At 39.0% G+C, this 17,063-nt stretch overlaps 1 protein-coding gene across 1 annotated transcript; it reads right to left on the bottom strand.

Annotated features, from left to right (window-relative positions):
- Positions 1-143: 143 nt before the first annotated feature.
- On the bottom strand, positions 144-10,854 carry LOC127621330 (septin-5-like). Its single transcript, XM_052094888.1, has 11 exons — positions 10,600-10,854; positions 7,101-7,191; positions 6,872-6,958; positions 3,777-3,900; positions 3,551-3,685; positions 3,271-3,388; positions 3,032-3,133; positions 2,710-2,806; positions 2,423-2,558; positions 2,202-2,304; positions 144-648 (listed from the first exon to the last, which is right to left on the bottom strand). The coding sequence occupies exons 1-11, from the start codon at positions 10,672-10,674 to the stop codon at positions 586-588; spliced, it is 1,131 nt and encodes a 376-aa protein (XP_051950848.1). The 5' UTR covers positions 10,675-10,854; the 3' UTR covers positions 144-585.
- Positions 10,855-17,063: the final 6,209 nt, after the last annotated feature.

Here is a 17,063-nt window from a genome sequence, read left to right as displayed (position 1 = left end):
AAATATACCAACACTACTGTTATTGATGCTATTATTGTCATTAAACAAGCAAAGACCCACAGTCCGAACTGAGAACGTTTATTGATGACATTAATTTCAGTCGTATCTGCACATTCACTGATTTCGAGCACTTTAAAAAAACTTAAAAAAAAAAAAAAAAAACTGCCTTTGAGTCCAACAAATGAATAGCAAAATACATAATATCTCTCTCTCGGTTTACAAATGCACACACGTACATCAATATCAATAAACGACCATCACTATTTCAGAAAAAAATATTTTCTAAAAACTCACACATTCATCTTGCTAAGCAAATAACAAAAAGTCAATATAAATTAGATACCTTTAAAAGTTCATTTAAGTTAATAATACACTGGTTTATTTATGCTCCTCATAGACACGAGCATTTGTCAAATCACCATATTTCATCCAGGCAGACAAAAGCACAGAGCAAATAAACTTACAGCAATTGTAAGACTGAATCTGATGGACAAACCGGTAGATATGATATTCGTACAGTATATTTGAAATGCATTCACATCTGAGAGTTGCAGTGAGGTTGTAGTGTGTGTGTGTGTGTGTGTGTCACTGATCTTTCTCATGCATCCGTTGTTGCATCTTCTCCAGCATCTCTTGCATTCTCTTCAGCTGCAGATACAAAACAAACAGTCAAAAATACATTTTCTTGTAATTCACTTTCATGTATTCTTGTAGCTCAACTGGTAAAGCATGGCGCAAGCAACGGCAAGATCATAGGTTCGATTCCCAGGGGACACACAAACTGATAAAATGCATACATTCAATGCACTGTAAGTCGCTTCGGATAAAAGCGTCTGCCAAACACATAAATGTAAATGTAATGTAAAAATGTCTCAGGAGGTTAAAGCAAATTCAGCCTGCAGTTCAGTTCTCTAATAACGTGCATTTTAAACAAAAAAACACACCAAGCTCACTTGATTTTCCCATTCGCATAATGCCAAACACATTTGGCCCTGACAGGTTACCATAGCCACTTATTCTGTTTCTATGGTGACAACATAGTGAGAAGATTTGTACTTTTTTTGAAAGAAAAGGCGGGACGAGTCAAAATAATTTTTTTGTTTGAATCAACATTATGCCACAAATGCAGTTGATTGAGCTTAACTTGTATTGAACCCAGAATATTCCTTTAAGTATAGCCCTAATAATTATAATCATCATCAATATTATAAATGAAAAAGTGGACAACGCAGGGCCCGAGTAGCTCAGCGAGTATCGTCGCTGACTATCACCCCTGGAGTCGCGAGTTCGAATCCAGGGCGTGCTGAGTGACTCCAGCCAGGTCTCCTAAGCAAGCAAAATGGCCCGGTTGCTAGGGAGGGTAGTCTCGTGGGGTAACCTCCTCGTGGTCCCGATTAGTGGTTCTCGCTATCAATGGGGCGTGTGGTGAGTTGTGTGTGGATCATGGAGAGTAACATGAGCCTCCACATGCTGTGAGTCTCCGCGGTGTCATGCAAAACGAGTCACGTTATAAGATGCGCGGATTGACGGTCTCAGAAGCGGAGACAACTGAGACTTGTCCTCTGCCATCCAGATTGAGGTGAGTAACCGCGCCAACACGAGGACCTACTAAGTAGTGGGAATTGGGCATTCCAAACTGGGAGAAAATATGTTTATTTCAAACAAACAAACAAACAAAAAAAACAACGCAGTGTGAATGCAAAATGGACTGAGATCCCGTGAGGTAAAGCGAACTAGAAAGCGATCTGAGCCCACTTTAAAGGTCACAGATGGCACTGCATGCAAAGAAAACTGGCTCCTTTTTCACTTTTTTGGCCCACATAATGTGAAATTCCGTATTCAAACAATTGACAGAATTAGTGGCATAAATACCACAAAAAAATCATTTCAACTCTTCCCTACTTCTCCTTTAAAAAATTCACAGTGAGGCACTTACAATAGAGGTGAATGGGGCCAGTTTTGGGGGCGGCTGTGGCTCAGGTGGTAGAGCGGGTCAGTCACTAATCGCAGGGTTGACCCACACGACTCCACATGCCGAAGTGACCTTGGACAAGACACTGAACCCCAAGATTCTCTTCATGGCATTCTAGCACGTTGCCGTCATTGGTGTGTGAATGTGTGTGTGAATGGGTGAATGAGTCACAGTGTAAAGCGCTTTGGTAACCGCTAGGTTTATATTATTAGTGCTGATTATTTCGTACCTCTTCATCTTTCATCTTGATGAGTCTCTCTGTCTCCACGTCTGGTGTGGGCAGAGGCAGGATGGGCAGCGGGCTGTCCGTACAGTTATCCTGTGCAAGTTTACTGCAACACACACAAACATGCATCACATTAAAGTAATCTATTGATGCATGAAGGCCATATTCATGCTGCATATTCTGTAGGATAGAACAAAAAAATGCCTTGGGCTTGTGTCACCCACCTGGTCATCTCCTGTATGCAATGTGCTCTGTAGTTTTCGTAGTGCACGTCACAGGTCACATCTTTCAGGTCGTGCATGTGAGAGCGAATCAAGATGTTCCTCAACTTCACAAAGTCACAGTGAGACTGATTCTCCACTGGAAAAACACACATATAAAATATAATTTATTACTCAACAATGAACACACAAACACATTTGCATACTTCTAGTAAATATGCAAAGTACATACAGGTTTACAAGCTCAATGTATACATTGTGTCAGTGAGCATGTTTCTGAAATCACTGACCTTCTACAATACCCCACGGGTAAAGACGCCCTCTGACCCGCTGACCTCTGGCCTCCACCACTGTATTACTGCCAATGACAGCAAATGGAGTACACTCCTATGACACACACACATACAAATAAATACAAAATAAGGGATGAGTCAAAATAAATTTTTATGGTTATCAACATTATGCCACAAATGCTGTTGATTAAAGTTGTATTTAATGTGGAATATTCCTTTAAGAGAGTTTCTGTTTAATACACTGTTTGACCCATATTTGCTCTGGATGGATATGAATGAGATTGTTTATTTTGACAATTTGTAGTTATGTTTGTCTGACCTTCAGTTCTTTGTCCATCTGTTTAAACTCCTCCTCTTCATCGGAGTCACATTCAGGAAACTGATACACTTTAATCCCAAACCGCTCAATCTCATCTCGCACCTGCAGGAGGTCAGAATAAAGCAGACACATGTTAAACCTGCACACCTACTGAATGGGTCAACGTGCAAAATCTGAATTACAATCATTGGGAAAACTGTCTGGGAATTAGGATAAAAGATAAGAGGATATCTCCTAACCCTGTCCTTGAGTTTTTTGACTTCATTAGGAGTGAGACAGTCGGCTTTAGAGATCAGAGGAACAATATTCACTTTCTCATGTAGCGCTTTCATGAACTCCACATCCACCGGCCGCAACCTGCACAGCAAACACATCGGACGTGACACTGATGTAGTATCGTTTCATTTAATTCCTGACAAACACACTTTATTATTGTGCAATGATGAACCTAACTATATCTTGACCCATGTTTGGACACTCATCCCACTCCAGCACATGCACACTCATTGCTTTTCGTACCCGTGTCCAAACGGTGGTATGAAGTACAGACAGCAGTGTACTCTGTTGTCAAGTATGTTCTTTCTGTTCAGTCCACTCTCGTCCCTGAAGTACTGCTCAAACTGTTGATCAATGTAATCTGTGATGGGCTTCCAACTGCAAACACACACACACACACAGTGCTCAGAATGACAGAATTGTACACAACTGTGTGTCTATGTCAGGCTGAGAACAGCTGAATTCTCACCATTCATTATTATTAACCGCGTCTCCAAACCCTGGCGTGTCCACGATGGTGAGTTTGAGTTTGACTCCTTTTTCTTCAATATCCACTGTGTGTTTGGTGATTTGAACAGTCTGATTAATGCGTTCTGTTACGGGAGAAACACAATCAGTCAAAATAACGTAAAAAAAAAATAACTTTATACAGTAGCTTTATACACCAATCAACCATAGCATTAAAACCACCTGCCTATTATTATGTAGGCCTCTCTCGTGCTGCCAAAACTCTATGTGCGTGAAAATCCCAGGAGATCAGAAGTTTTACAGAAATACTCAAACCAGCCCGTCTGGCACCAACAATCATGCCACGCTCCAAATCACTGAGATCAAATGTTTTCCCCATTCTGATGGTTGATGTGAACATTAACTGAAGATCCTGACCTGTATCTGCATGATTTTATGCACTGCTGCCACACAATTGGCAGATTAGATAAACGCATGGATGATTGTTGGTAAATTTATACTAAAGCTAGGAAATAGCTTTAAACGAACAACTACAGCATTAAGGCTCATCACAGCTGAGAGACACAGCAGACTGATTAATTACTCAAACTCTATCATTATGAGGACTCTCCATAGACATAATGATTTTTATACTGTATGAACTATAGATTCTGTCCCCCACCCCTAAAACTAACACTCACAAAAAACGTTCTGCATTTTTAAATTTTCAATTAAACATCGTTTAGCATGTTTTTTTTTAACTATTTGAATTAAGGGAACACTAGAAATGTCCTCATGAACCACATTTATTGCGTAATACCCTTGTAATTACCAGTTTGTAACCTAAATAAAAAAAGTTCTCGTAAACCACTCATCCATCCAAATAGAGAGATGGATGATGGATGTATAGATATTCTGAGTTTTCAGATAGATGGATAGATCTATCTATCCATCCATCAGTACATCCATCCATGCATTCATGTATCTTTCAATTCATCCAAAACTCAAAATATCCATCAAGCAATCTATCGTCCATCCATTTGTCTATTTATTCATCCATTCATCCATCCACACATAAACTCAAAATATCCATCCTTCAGTCCATCTATCTATCTATCTATCTATCTATCTATCTATCTATCTATCTATCTATCTATCTATCTATCTATCTATCTATCTATCTATCTATCGTACTCTCTGTTTTGTCTCTTTGTTTTTCTTTTTCACTCTCTGTGTGTGTCGGATTTGTAGTATCTGTCCATCCGTCCGTCCGTCTATCTGTCTGTCCGTCCGTCCGTCCGTCCGTCCGTCTGTCTGTCTATCTATCTATCCGTCCGTCCATCTATCTATCTGTCTGTCTATCTGTCCATCTATCTATCTATCTATCTGTCTGTCTGTCTGTCCGTCCGTCTATCTATCTATCTATCTATCTATCTATCTCTGTCCATCTATCTGTCTATCTATCTATCTATCTATCTATCTATCTATCTATCTATCTATCCGTCCGTCCGTCTGTCTATCTATCTATCTAGCTGTCCATCTATCTATCTATCTGTCTATCTATCTGTCTGTCCGTCCGTCCGTCCGTCCGTCCGTCTGTCTGTCTGTCTATCTATCTATCCGTCCGTCCATCTATCTATCTGTCTGTCTATCTGTCCATCTATCTATCTATCTATCTGTCTGTCTGTCTGTCCGTCCGTCCGTCCGTCCGTCTGTCTGTCTGTCTGTCTATCTATCTATCTATCTATCTATCTCTGTCCATCTATCTGTCTATCTATCTATCTATCTATCTATCTGTCCGTCCGTCCGTCTGTCTGTCTATCTATCTATCTGTCTATCTATCTGTCCGTCCGTCCGTCCGTCCGTCCGTCCGTCTGTCTGTCTATCTATCTATCTATCTATCTATCATGCTATATATCTATCTCTGTCCATCATCCATCCATCCAAAAACTCAAAATATCCATCCATCTATTTCTATATCGATCCATCAATCTGTCTGTCTATCTACCCATCCATCCATCCATCTTGTAGTGGTGGTGAGCATTTCAACATTTAGTTTAGGCACCAGACATTTAGCATAAAGCATCCCGCAACTTAAATTTGAACCTCATTAAGCAGGTAAACCATTAGAGCAAAAAAACAAAAGGTTTTGTAACAGACAACAAAAAGCATCACCACACAGCATCACAGATAGTTTACTTTGTATTTAATTTCCAGCCACAATTTCAAAACAAAACTTTGTTCTCTTAGAAAGGATAATACAATCAAATAAACAAACAAAACTTAAAGACCTGACACCATTTCAAATTTCAATAAACAAAAACAAATGAGATCAAGAAAAAAAAAATCCAAATAAAAAATGTAATGTTTAGATGTTTTGGTAGATGGGTAAATGGGGATTGTGGTGTGAGTGGATTCTTGCAAAGTAGTTTTAGAAGTATTCAGAGGTCCAGTTACTCTTACTGCCCTGAGAGCAATTTTTCCATTAGGTTTAGGGCAGTAAAGCTTTAGGGATTCATCTGTCCTTCGCAAACCACTCCGCAATCAATAATCCTTTTCAGTAGAGTAATCAAGTTCATGAAGGCCACAGAAAACAAGATCCATTAACATTCCTCCCATTAAACATCCTACTCTCACTTTAAAACATGTGCCACACATCAACAATGCTAACTTATCTTGCCACCACTGATTGTCTCATCAGATGTTCTTAACACATGCTCTTAAAGGGCCAGTGTCAAATAAACTGTTCAACTTGTTAAAGGTAAGCTCTTAAAGGGCCAGAGTCAAATAAACTGTTCAACTTGTTAAAGGTAAGCTCTTAAAGGGCCAGAGTACTCCTGTTCAACTTGTTAAAGGTAAGCTCTTAAAGGGCCAGAGTACTCCTGTTCAACTTGTTAACGGTAAGCTCTTAAAGGGCCAGAGTACTCCTGTTCAACTTGTTAAAGGTAAGCTCTTAAAGGGCCAGAGTACTCCTGTTCAACTTGTTAAAGGTAAGCTCTTAAAGGGCCAGAGTACTCCTTTTCAACTTGTTAAAGGTAAGCTCTTAAAGGGCCAGAGTACTCTTGCTACAATCCATCCATCCACCTATCTTTAATAATGGCCATAAAGAATTCTTACCTTCTGCATTTAGCAATTTCCTGTCTTTATAGAGATCTGTGAGGAAGAGGCTGTTAACTAGAGTAGACTTGCCCAAACCAGATTCACCTAAACACACAGACACAAAAATACAAAGAGCTGTTATTGACAACATGAGCATGTATTGACTTGTATATTGTTTTATGTTTGCTTGGTCAGTGAAAGTCAACGCTGACAGTGACACATGCCGGAGTGATGACCTCAAACATACCTGCCACCATTAGAGTGAAATCAAAGCCCTTCTTCACAGACTTCCTGTGCACCTGATTAGGAAGTGTAGCAAAGCCAACATACTGCTTATCCTGAGAGAGAAAGAGAAAGACCCCTAATTTAAATGGATAACATAATTTACTCACCCGTTGTACGGACAACATCAGCATGAACACTTCTAAGCAAAGCAAAGAAGAAATACATTCTGGAATGACATGAGGGTGAGTAAATGATGACAGAATTTTCATTATCAACCATCCCTTTAAGCTTGCACTTCAGTGAATGGTCAGTCTGGCACAGAAATAACATCGCATGAAAAGCGCAGTACTGTTGAGTTGCTACTCTTGATGTCCGCGGACTCGACAGGAAACCGCACAGCAGTCATAAACGCTCTTAAGTCAGAAGCCCAGCTCTGTGAATCTCAAGAAGCTTGACAGTGATGCAGTGAAAGGAAAACAAAATATTTATTAAACCAAACAGCAAAACCATCTCCGTCGCCATTCCAAATAGACCCCAGCGGCCACACACCAGCACTACTGACTCCGACTGAAAAGGGCTTTTTAACAAACTCAAACTTTAGCCAAACACAACTCATCTCACTGCCAGAGAAACTCTGCTATATCTGACACCATGCATGCTGTGTGTGTGTGTGTGTGGGAGAGGGGAAGAGAGAGAGAGAGAGAGAGAGAGGAGATAAAGATATGTGTATGGAATTAAACTAAAGTTGAAATATACTCAAATATTACATTTCCAAATCTACGTGCAGAGATTTATTCAATTATTCGTGACGTCTCCATTTTATAACTTGCTGAAATTTGCCTCTAAATATATATTTTATCCTTTCCAAATGTATCTAAACTCAGTTCCTGAATAATAAATCAAACATGTATAACCTGCAGCATAATGACACCGTTGAGACTCACAGCATGTGGAGACTCATGCTACTCTCCGCGATCCACGCACAACTTTCCACGCGCCCCATTGAGATTGAGTGCCAGTAATCGCGACCACGCGGACGTTACACCATGTGACTCTACCCTCCCTAGCAACCGGGCCAATTTGGTTGCGTAGGAGACCTGGCTGGAGTCACTCAGCATGCCCTGGATTCAAACTCATGACTCCAGGGGTGGAAGTCAGCGCCAATACTCGCTGAGATACCCAGGCCCCCTAAAACATACATTTCATAAAAACTGGGTGATACATGCGTTCATCGCGTCTCTCTCCCTCACACATGGGACATGGCAGTGAGTGAAGCACGTAGTTGAATTTTGTGTAATGTTCAGTATTTCTTCTGCTATCTCTGAAAAGATCCGTATTTTATAATCCTCTTTCAAACGCTCATTTTAAGTGGCGTTTCGGGAACTACGGTGCATGTAAACACATTTAACCGGAAACTAACAGGCCGCACTATTTCAAAGCAGAAGTACGGCAATGAGGCTCAGTGCAAGTAGTCCATAAGGAAGATTCCTGAGTAGTTCAAATTTGATATACCAACAGATTTCTCCGGGGGGCAGTAAGCGTAACTTCAGCTGTATAGGCAAAACTTATACAGAGAACAAACCAACCCTTCAGCGTACAGCACAACACGAGGACGCGTTCTTGCATTCAAAACACAGCTTGATTGAGCGCAAATCCGATTTAGGAATTTTAAGACGTGTTTTTCTAAGTATCAAACAATGTTTGACTTGACACGGCATGATTGTGACGTGACGCAACCAATTTGAGATGCTCTAAAAATGTCCGTCTGATGCAGGTGTACATTGACGGTCCTTAGACAAGCCATCATAATAAATCTCGGACTAATTGACAAATTAAATTGCGAAATGGATCAATAAAATCGCAAATAAATTCTAATAGATTCTAAAGACATTTTTTTGTATTGTCTTATCAATGATTAACTCCTCTGCCACAGTAATACAATGTAATTTAATTATCTGAATATTTATTTTAATATATATATATATATATATACACACATACACACTGTATATAATTTGTAAATATTTAATATAACTATTTATAATTATTTCATCATTATATATAGAATTATTGTTATTTGAGGGGATTTCTGAGCAAATATTTATTCATTAATTAATCGGCATACCATGTAATTAATTCGTTAACATTTTTTAATTGACTGACCTAATTATATTATATATGGGTGCTTCTTTGACTTGGTGCACTTCCCATGTCCCAGGGAATGATTTTTAATCAAACTAACAGATTCAAACGTGTTTTATTTTCATTAAAATGACAAATATACATTTTGTTTTTTACCAAGCATTCATCATTTATTTTTGGTACTTTTTAAATGCATTTTATTTATAGATTTGACTGTTTTAGTCTTGTCACAGACCCAGACTTTCATTTTAAACTATGATCATCTAAACAAAGAGTGAAATAAACATTAAACACTTCAATATTTGTGTGAAAATCATTTTAGTTTTAACAAAAATTATGACCGTCCCTACAGTTGTGGCGTGCATCATTTTCACTACACTAAACAATGTTGCTCCTAATAAAGTCTTTGTTTTTTAAGCTAGTGTACCTGTTAACCAAGTGGACAAAAGTGTCAGTGTGAAGAGCATGCTTGAGATGAAATATGATGTTTGAAGATCCAAGGAAAACATCACTTTTTTATTTCCAATCAAGCTGTATTTTTGTCAAATTATGCAAAATGTTTCAAGATATTAAATGTAAATGTTTGTTTGCTATGAAATTTGCCTTAGCAAGACAAAGGAGTCGGCCACTTTATTTTAAAAATTTAAAAAATGTCATTTCCATCACAGAATTCTATTAAACACAATATAGAATTTGACATGAGCTGGAAATGAAACTTTTCAATTTTCATGCCCTAAATCGCCTGTGATGCATGTACACACACACTATTGGACAACTAGTGAGAGTGAGAACAATTTTATAATAAGAGTTTACTTCCTAGATGTCAACAAAGCTAAAAGTGCCCAAAGTTCAGGAAACATCCATATGTAATATATAATATAGACATGTGTTAATTTAAATATATTCATAAACATAATTTAGTGTCATATGTCTGCCTTTATAATGTTTCCCTGTCACACAACACATACGAACACAGATTTTAAGCGTGTCAATTAGCAGTTTTCTCATTCTTAAACATATTACGCAGACACAAATTTTGTTTAACTCTCAAACTATAGACTTCTATTGTTTCTATCAACTTCTATAGTATTGCTGTATTTCTATACACTGCAAATGGCAACTATTACAGATTAACCTTAACCCATAATTTAACCCTAAAAGAAAACATTTTGCATTCTTAGAAAAAGAGAAAGAAAACTTGAATATATTAATCGATTGGTTTTACAACTGAAGACACTCCCAATGACCCCAAAGACACGTTTTGTCACATTTTACTCACTTTTGGGGACCCCTTTGTCCCAAAACTATAGCTAAACACACACACACACACACACACACACACACACACACACACACACACAGGGCTATAAATACACAACCTTCTGTCGGGTGGTTCGGGTTCGAGGGCACAGAAGTTTCTCCACCAGTTTCTCCTGTAGCATCATGGTGTCCATCCTGACCCCGACAACTCAACCAACACGCCTCAAAATCTGTGTGCTTTAACCCTGCTTAACCTCTTTCTCTCTCTCAGTTTAAGACACAGTCTTATCCCAGAGCAAAAACCATTTCTGTCTCCTTTTCCTTGTGTTCTGTCTGTCTGTTGCCCACGGCACATCCGAGCACTCCGTGTTCAGGCAGGCAAAGAGAGAAATCCCCACACAAATGAATGAAAGACAAAAGAAGGTAAGAAGGGAGGAAGAGAGAGAGAGAAAAAAAACCTAAGACGTAAAGAGAAAAAAGCATGGAAGCAATTTCAGACAGGAAAGAGGGGGGCAGTTAAAAATGGGAATAAAAACACATTCATTTAGTCGCACATTCCTCCCCCACTTTTTCCACAGTGGATAAACAGACGGGTATGAGGTACAGAGATTTGTGTGTGTGTGTGTGTGTGAGACACATTTAGTAAGATGGGAGCCACACCCTTCACATCAGAGCTTGCCAGACTGGCATGCAGCTTTTTCCATGGACTACTGCACACTTCAGTGACTTTTACTATACTTCTATCTTTAAATGATTTTTTTCTGTGCATTTTTTTTAATTTATTGTAGATCTCTACTTTTGGTTAATAACAAGAAATAAATGCTAGCATTACACATTTTGACAGACAGACATAGATAGATAGACAGATAGATAGACAGACTGATAGATAGAGAGCTAGACAGATAGATAGAAGGATAGACAGATAGATAGATAGATAGACAGACATAGATAGACAGATAGAGAGATAGACAGATAGATAGATAGGATAGATAGATAGATAGATAGATAGATAGATAGATAGATAGAAGGATAGAGAGAGAGATAGATAGAAGGTTAGATAGACAGATACAGATATAGATAGATAGATAGACAGACAGATAGAGAGACAGACAGATAGATAGAAGGTTAGATAGACAGATAGATAAATAGAGGGATGAACGGATGGATGGATGGATAGACAGACAGACAGACAGACATAGATACAGACAGATAGAGAGACAGACAGACAGATAGATAGACAGACCGATAGAGAGACAGATAGACGGACGGACAGAGAGACAGATAGATAGAAGCTTAGACAGACAGATACAGATATAGATAGATAGATGGATGGATAGACAGACATAGATAGACAGAGAGATAGAGACAGACAGACGGACAGAGAGACAGATAGATAGAAGGATGGATGGATAGATAGACAGACAGACAGTCAGACAGACAGATAGATAGATAGAAGGATAGATAGATAGAAGGTTAATTAGACAGACAGATAGATAGATAGACAGACAGACAGAGAGACGGACAGACAGACAGACAGACAGACAGACAGATAGATAGATAGATAGATAGATAGATCTGGTCTTCCAGGTAAACACATTCTGGTCAGTTGGGAATGTACAAACATAATTCTCCAAGTGATGCTTGTCTTAAGTGCCAGTAATGAACATCAAAATATAATAACCCCTTTACAGGCTTGCTGGGGGTATTGACCATGCATATCTGATCAGTTTGCTGGCGGGGGGTGGGGGGGTCCAGAGTGGGGCCTTTGAATAGAGGGGAACAGATGTCCTTTAATGACACAATAGCCCTGCTTACCCCTCCCTAAAAAGAAAACAACACACTCTCACTGCCCAGCTGCCAGGCCTGTGTGCCACCTGGAATAATCCATACCCATATACTCCACCACGCACACTTCAATATCGGTATTATTTAGAATCTGATTTTTGGAGTACCTCTAATATTATCAATGTATAAATTGGCTCTAAAGATAAATAGTAAAAAAAAAAAATGGAGAAAATAGCCAAGAGGAACACATTACTGCTCAGAAGTTGCTCTTTCAAAGCCCATGAGACATAATGGAGATTATCAATTAAGTTTGGTTAAAATATCAGCTGTTCCTCTTAAAATAATCAACTGTTGACACATTAAGAGTATCAAGATATAAAATGAATATCATCTCCTTTTGTGTTCCTCCGAGCTCAGAAAGGTTTGTAACAACTTCAGGGTAAATGATGACAGATTTTCCATTTCATCCCATTAAAAGTGATGGGACAAGAGTGATGTCATCCTTTAATGTCTTTAACAGAAACACATGCGCTGCCTTATATTACACGGAGTGATTGTGGGTTTGAAACATTGCAATGACATCATAATGAAGAAAAGGGTGAAGAGAAGTCTTGCATATTGAGAGGACCAATTCAGGCTCAAATCTGCTGCTGTCATGACCCATGAAGCTGACTAAACATATCCTGAGTGCTGCAGATATTGGACCGAAAAAGGCAGATGGAACAGCAGTCCCAAAGGAGAGCTGGTTTCCTCTTGGATTCAGTGCGAACATGTCAGTTCTAATGATGGATATTTACTTACGTTTCAATGCAGTAGCATGGACTGAATGTCTCACCTTGCACAACATAAAGTCATTAAGCAGATACGTCTATCTAAAGTAACTTGAAGTGCGTTTATTTGGTTCAGCTTCCGAATGTGTAAATCTGAGGTTCTGTGATTCGCTCAAGCACACAATTGTGCTCGCTCATGGACTGAGACTGATCTCATGAATATAATGTGATTGTGACGCTATAACAAGTTTAAGTTTCTCCCAAACAGATGAGGGTTTTAAGGTTAATGCTCTTATTGAGTTTTTAATAAAATAAAAAAAAATACTTAACCGATTAAGTCAAATTTGAGATGAAAACTGCAAGTGCTGAAGCAACCACGGCATTTTGTGATGACACTACGGGTGCGACATCATTACACGCAAAATCGGCATGTTGTTTCCGAGAGTTTCAGCATCCTAGGATCGGCCACATTATGCAGACTCACTGACATGTGCCAGGTGGTTGGTATAAAAAAAAACAACCAGCCAGTCAGATTTCTTGCGGGCTTTTTATTAAATTTTTTTGGCATTTTAAAAATGTATTTAGTTTTAATTCTTATTAGGGTTGGGCGATGTCCCCTAAATTGGCAGTTGACGATGTTGACAGAAAAACATCGCGATGGACGATGATATCGTCGGTGGAGTGGGGCGGGGATTATTTCTAGCTTTCACTTAAGAAGAGTTTTTATTTTAATATATATCTTTACATAAATACTATTTTCCACTTAAAACTATAATTTCGTTATTTTACTCACTGATGAGCAAAAGGTCGAGGCAGAAATGACCATGTACCTGCAGGAAATGGCCATTGATGGGGAAGAGGACCCGCTGACTTGGTGGAAAACGAACGACAAAAGGTTTCCGTTCATGGCAAGATTAGCACGGAAATATCTGTGCATATGTGCTACCAGTACTCCATCAGAGCGGGTCTTCAGCACAGCGGGTAGTGTAGTTACTCCAATCAGCAGCTTATTAAAACCAGATAAAGTGAATATGTTGGTATTTCTGGCCAGAAACATCGAAATTTAAACATGGTCTATGGTGAAAGATATTAGACTTCTTTACGCATTTTTACGCCATCCGTTCTGTGAGCTATTCGATTTTGAATATTATTTTTTAAACGTTCATTTGTGTAGTTCATATGACCACTTTACAATATTTCAATAACATAATTTATTTTGTAGCCTGTGCTGAAGTTAATTGTGCTGCTAATTATAAGTGAAATGTTAATGCCGAGTTTCGGTCTGAGTGTTGTTCCCGTTTTCTTGTTCTTTATTTTTTGTTCCTCTATGTTTTAATAAATGTGTGTTATTCATATTCACCTTGTTTCTTTCATTTGATTTGACATTGTGGATTTATGGCCAAGGAAATTTTTCTTTAAAAGTATTAACCAGACAAAAGTTATTTGACGTTCGCTGGTCTGGGTTTATCTTCAACTGCCGCTTCAGTGTATACAAGAGCTATGTGACAATGAGCAAGATTTTCTGAGACACTACAACTACTAATAATTCATTAATAAAGGCTATTTTCTTGTAGCCTACAACATAAAATATTTTAATCTAAATGTACAGTGTAAGACATGTAAAAAAAGACAAGAAGCTAACAATGTCAAGATCAATATTTGTGTAGCCTGCCTGACACGGTATTTTCACAGACTAACACGTCACGTCTCTGGCATATACTACAGTATTTAAAATAGCATATATGCATTAGTTATATTCTCAATTTAATTTACAGAGCAATCCCTGCAAAGTTTTTAGGTTAACTATAGAAGAGACTAGGATTAGTGAGTCACACTAGCAAGACTTGCAAAAGGGGGCGTGGCATCACGATGGTGGCTCTACATCGTGATGTTGGTCAGCCATCACGATGGACGATGATATCGTCCATCGGCACAACCCTAATTCTTATGACTATTGTTGTTGTTTTGTTGTAGCTGGTTGATAATTGAGATTTTTGTTACCATCAGGGTGATTAGTGTTACCTCTGGTGAACTTGGGGCCTGTTAAGTTTAAGCCATTCTTCTTTACTCAATTGTGCTTTACAAAAGTGCAGATTTACATGCACCAAGAAGTACTGAGTAGAGTCCAGTGTGCCATATAGCTACCTTAGAGTCTAGTCATAATTCCCATTATATTGTATAACCCAATTTAATACATTTACATTTATGCATTTGGCAGATGCTTTTATCCAAAGTGACTTACAGTGCACTTATTACAGGCACAATCCCCCCCGGAGCAACCTGGAGTTAAGTGTCTTGCTCAAGGACACAATGGTGGTGGCTGTGGGGGATCGAACCAGCAACCTTCTGATTACCAGTTATGTGCTTTAGTCCACTACGCCACCACCACTCCATTTAATAATTAAATCAAAACAATGATACTTTAAACATAGATGAGTTAAGCTTAATTGTAACTAGTTAACGTTATTTAAAAAAATAAGTTCAGTTTACTTGAGCCAAATAAGTAAAGCATGCAAACCGATAGCCTTGAAAAATGTAAGTAAGGTCAACTGATTCAATTTTACAGTGCATGAACAGATCTTGGGTTATTTCAAGAGAGTCAATTAATTCAGTCAGATATTTATCCAGTCAGCTCCGACTGATTCATGAGGCTTGTTAAGAGCCAGCTTGTAAGAGTCATTCGTTCGGGACTCGGACAACTCGGATAGCATTGTAGTTGTTGATTCTCTAAAAAGAACCAGCTCAAAGAGTCATTTGTGCACTTCATGTCTCTCGACGGTGTGGATTCAGTAGCAGTGTTGCGGAGCTGAAATGCAGGGCGGCTGTGGCTCAGGTGGTAGAGCGGGTCGGCTGCCAATCGCAGGGTTCGATTCCCGACCCACACGACTCCACATGCCGAAGTGTTCTTGGGCAAGACACTGAACCCCAAGTTGCTCCCAATGGCAGGCTAGCGCCTTGCATGGCAGCTCTGCCACCATTGGTGTGTGAATGTGTGTGTGAATGGGTGATTGGGACACAGTGTAAAGCGCTTTGGTAAACTCTAAGGTTAAAATAAAAAGCGCTATATAAGTGCAGACCATGTACCATGAAATCACTCAGTTCCTGTATTACAAAGCAACCATTACCGGAGAATTTGTGTGTGTGGTGGGTGAGTAATTAAAATGTACACGCTAGGGCTGAAATTATTAGTCGACAACATCGACCATAAACATTGTCGACAAAAACGTTAGTTGTCGAATAGTCATTTGTTCTCATTTAACTTAACATGAGATGGCACGCGAGAGCAGCACCAACCGCAGCTTGCGCCCGATTGAGGAGAGGAAGAAAACACAGCTCACAGTCCAGACTTTCCAAAAAGCTTCCGGTGACGTAGATCGCAAAGTATAAGAAAATTATAAAAAAATACAAAATAAGTAAATACAGAAGCACTCTCGTTGTGAAATAAAGCAGAGCCGGAGCTGCCGTTCCGCTTGAGCAAAACTTGTCAGAACGTCTTCAGAGGAAACACCTCGGCGAGTCTGCGTAATATCTTTAATGCATCTTTTATTCTCTGTGAGGTGAGCGCCGCTTCTATGAGTCACGTGAAGTGACCCCAAGAGGGAGAGATTGAAACTGCATCCTGGCTGATGCTCACTTTGACGCAGGGACGCTTGTCCCTCGCATGCGTGCTTGATGCAGCTAGATTGTAACGTGATGGCTCACGACTTATTGCATCATAATATATGTGTCACGGTGTGTATCTTATCGTGAAGAAAATCTAAAATATGCAGCTTTATTAAGAAGTTGTTTCTTGTGCTTAAATGATGCTTTAATTATTCTTCCACCATTATTCTACACGGAGAGGGTCCGCACATGGGGGCTGCCATATTAGAATCACATGACCAGCCAAATACTACTCGCTTAATCTCAGTAACCGTCCTGTTATGTGACACTTTCACTCATTGATTAAAGTAATCATGGCTGACTGTTAATACTACACTTCTACAATGGCATCTGAAACTGAAAACTATTGAAAATTATTGATTTTA

This window comes from Xyrauchen texanus, chromosome 27 (assembly GCF_025860055.1).
Source record: "Xyrauchen texanus isolate HMW12.3.18 chromosome 27, RBS_HiC_50CHRs, whole genome shotgun sequence".
Lineage (NCBI taxonomy): Eukaryota > Metazoa > Chordata > Actinopteri > Cypriniformes > Catostomidae > Xyrauchen > Xyrauchen texanus.
This window is presented reverse-complemented; position numbering and strand designations above follow the sequence as displayed.

Excerpts from the sequence above, each read along its gene's own strand:
- LOC127621330 (XM_052094888.1), bottom strand. The coding sequence starts at position 10,674 with ATGGACACCATGATGCTACAGGAGAAACTGGTGGAGAAACTTCTGTGC. Across the intron at positions 6,959-7,100 it reads TTTCACTCTAATGGTGGCAG|GTGAATCTGGTTTGGGCAAG; the intron begins GTATGTTTGAGG and ends CTGTGTGTTTAG. Across the intron at positions 3,134-3,270 it reads TCAAAAAACTCAAGGACAGG|GTGCGAGATGAGATTGAGCG; the intron begins GTTAGGAGATAT and ends GACCTCCTGCAG.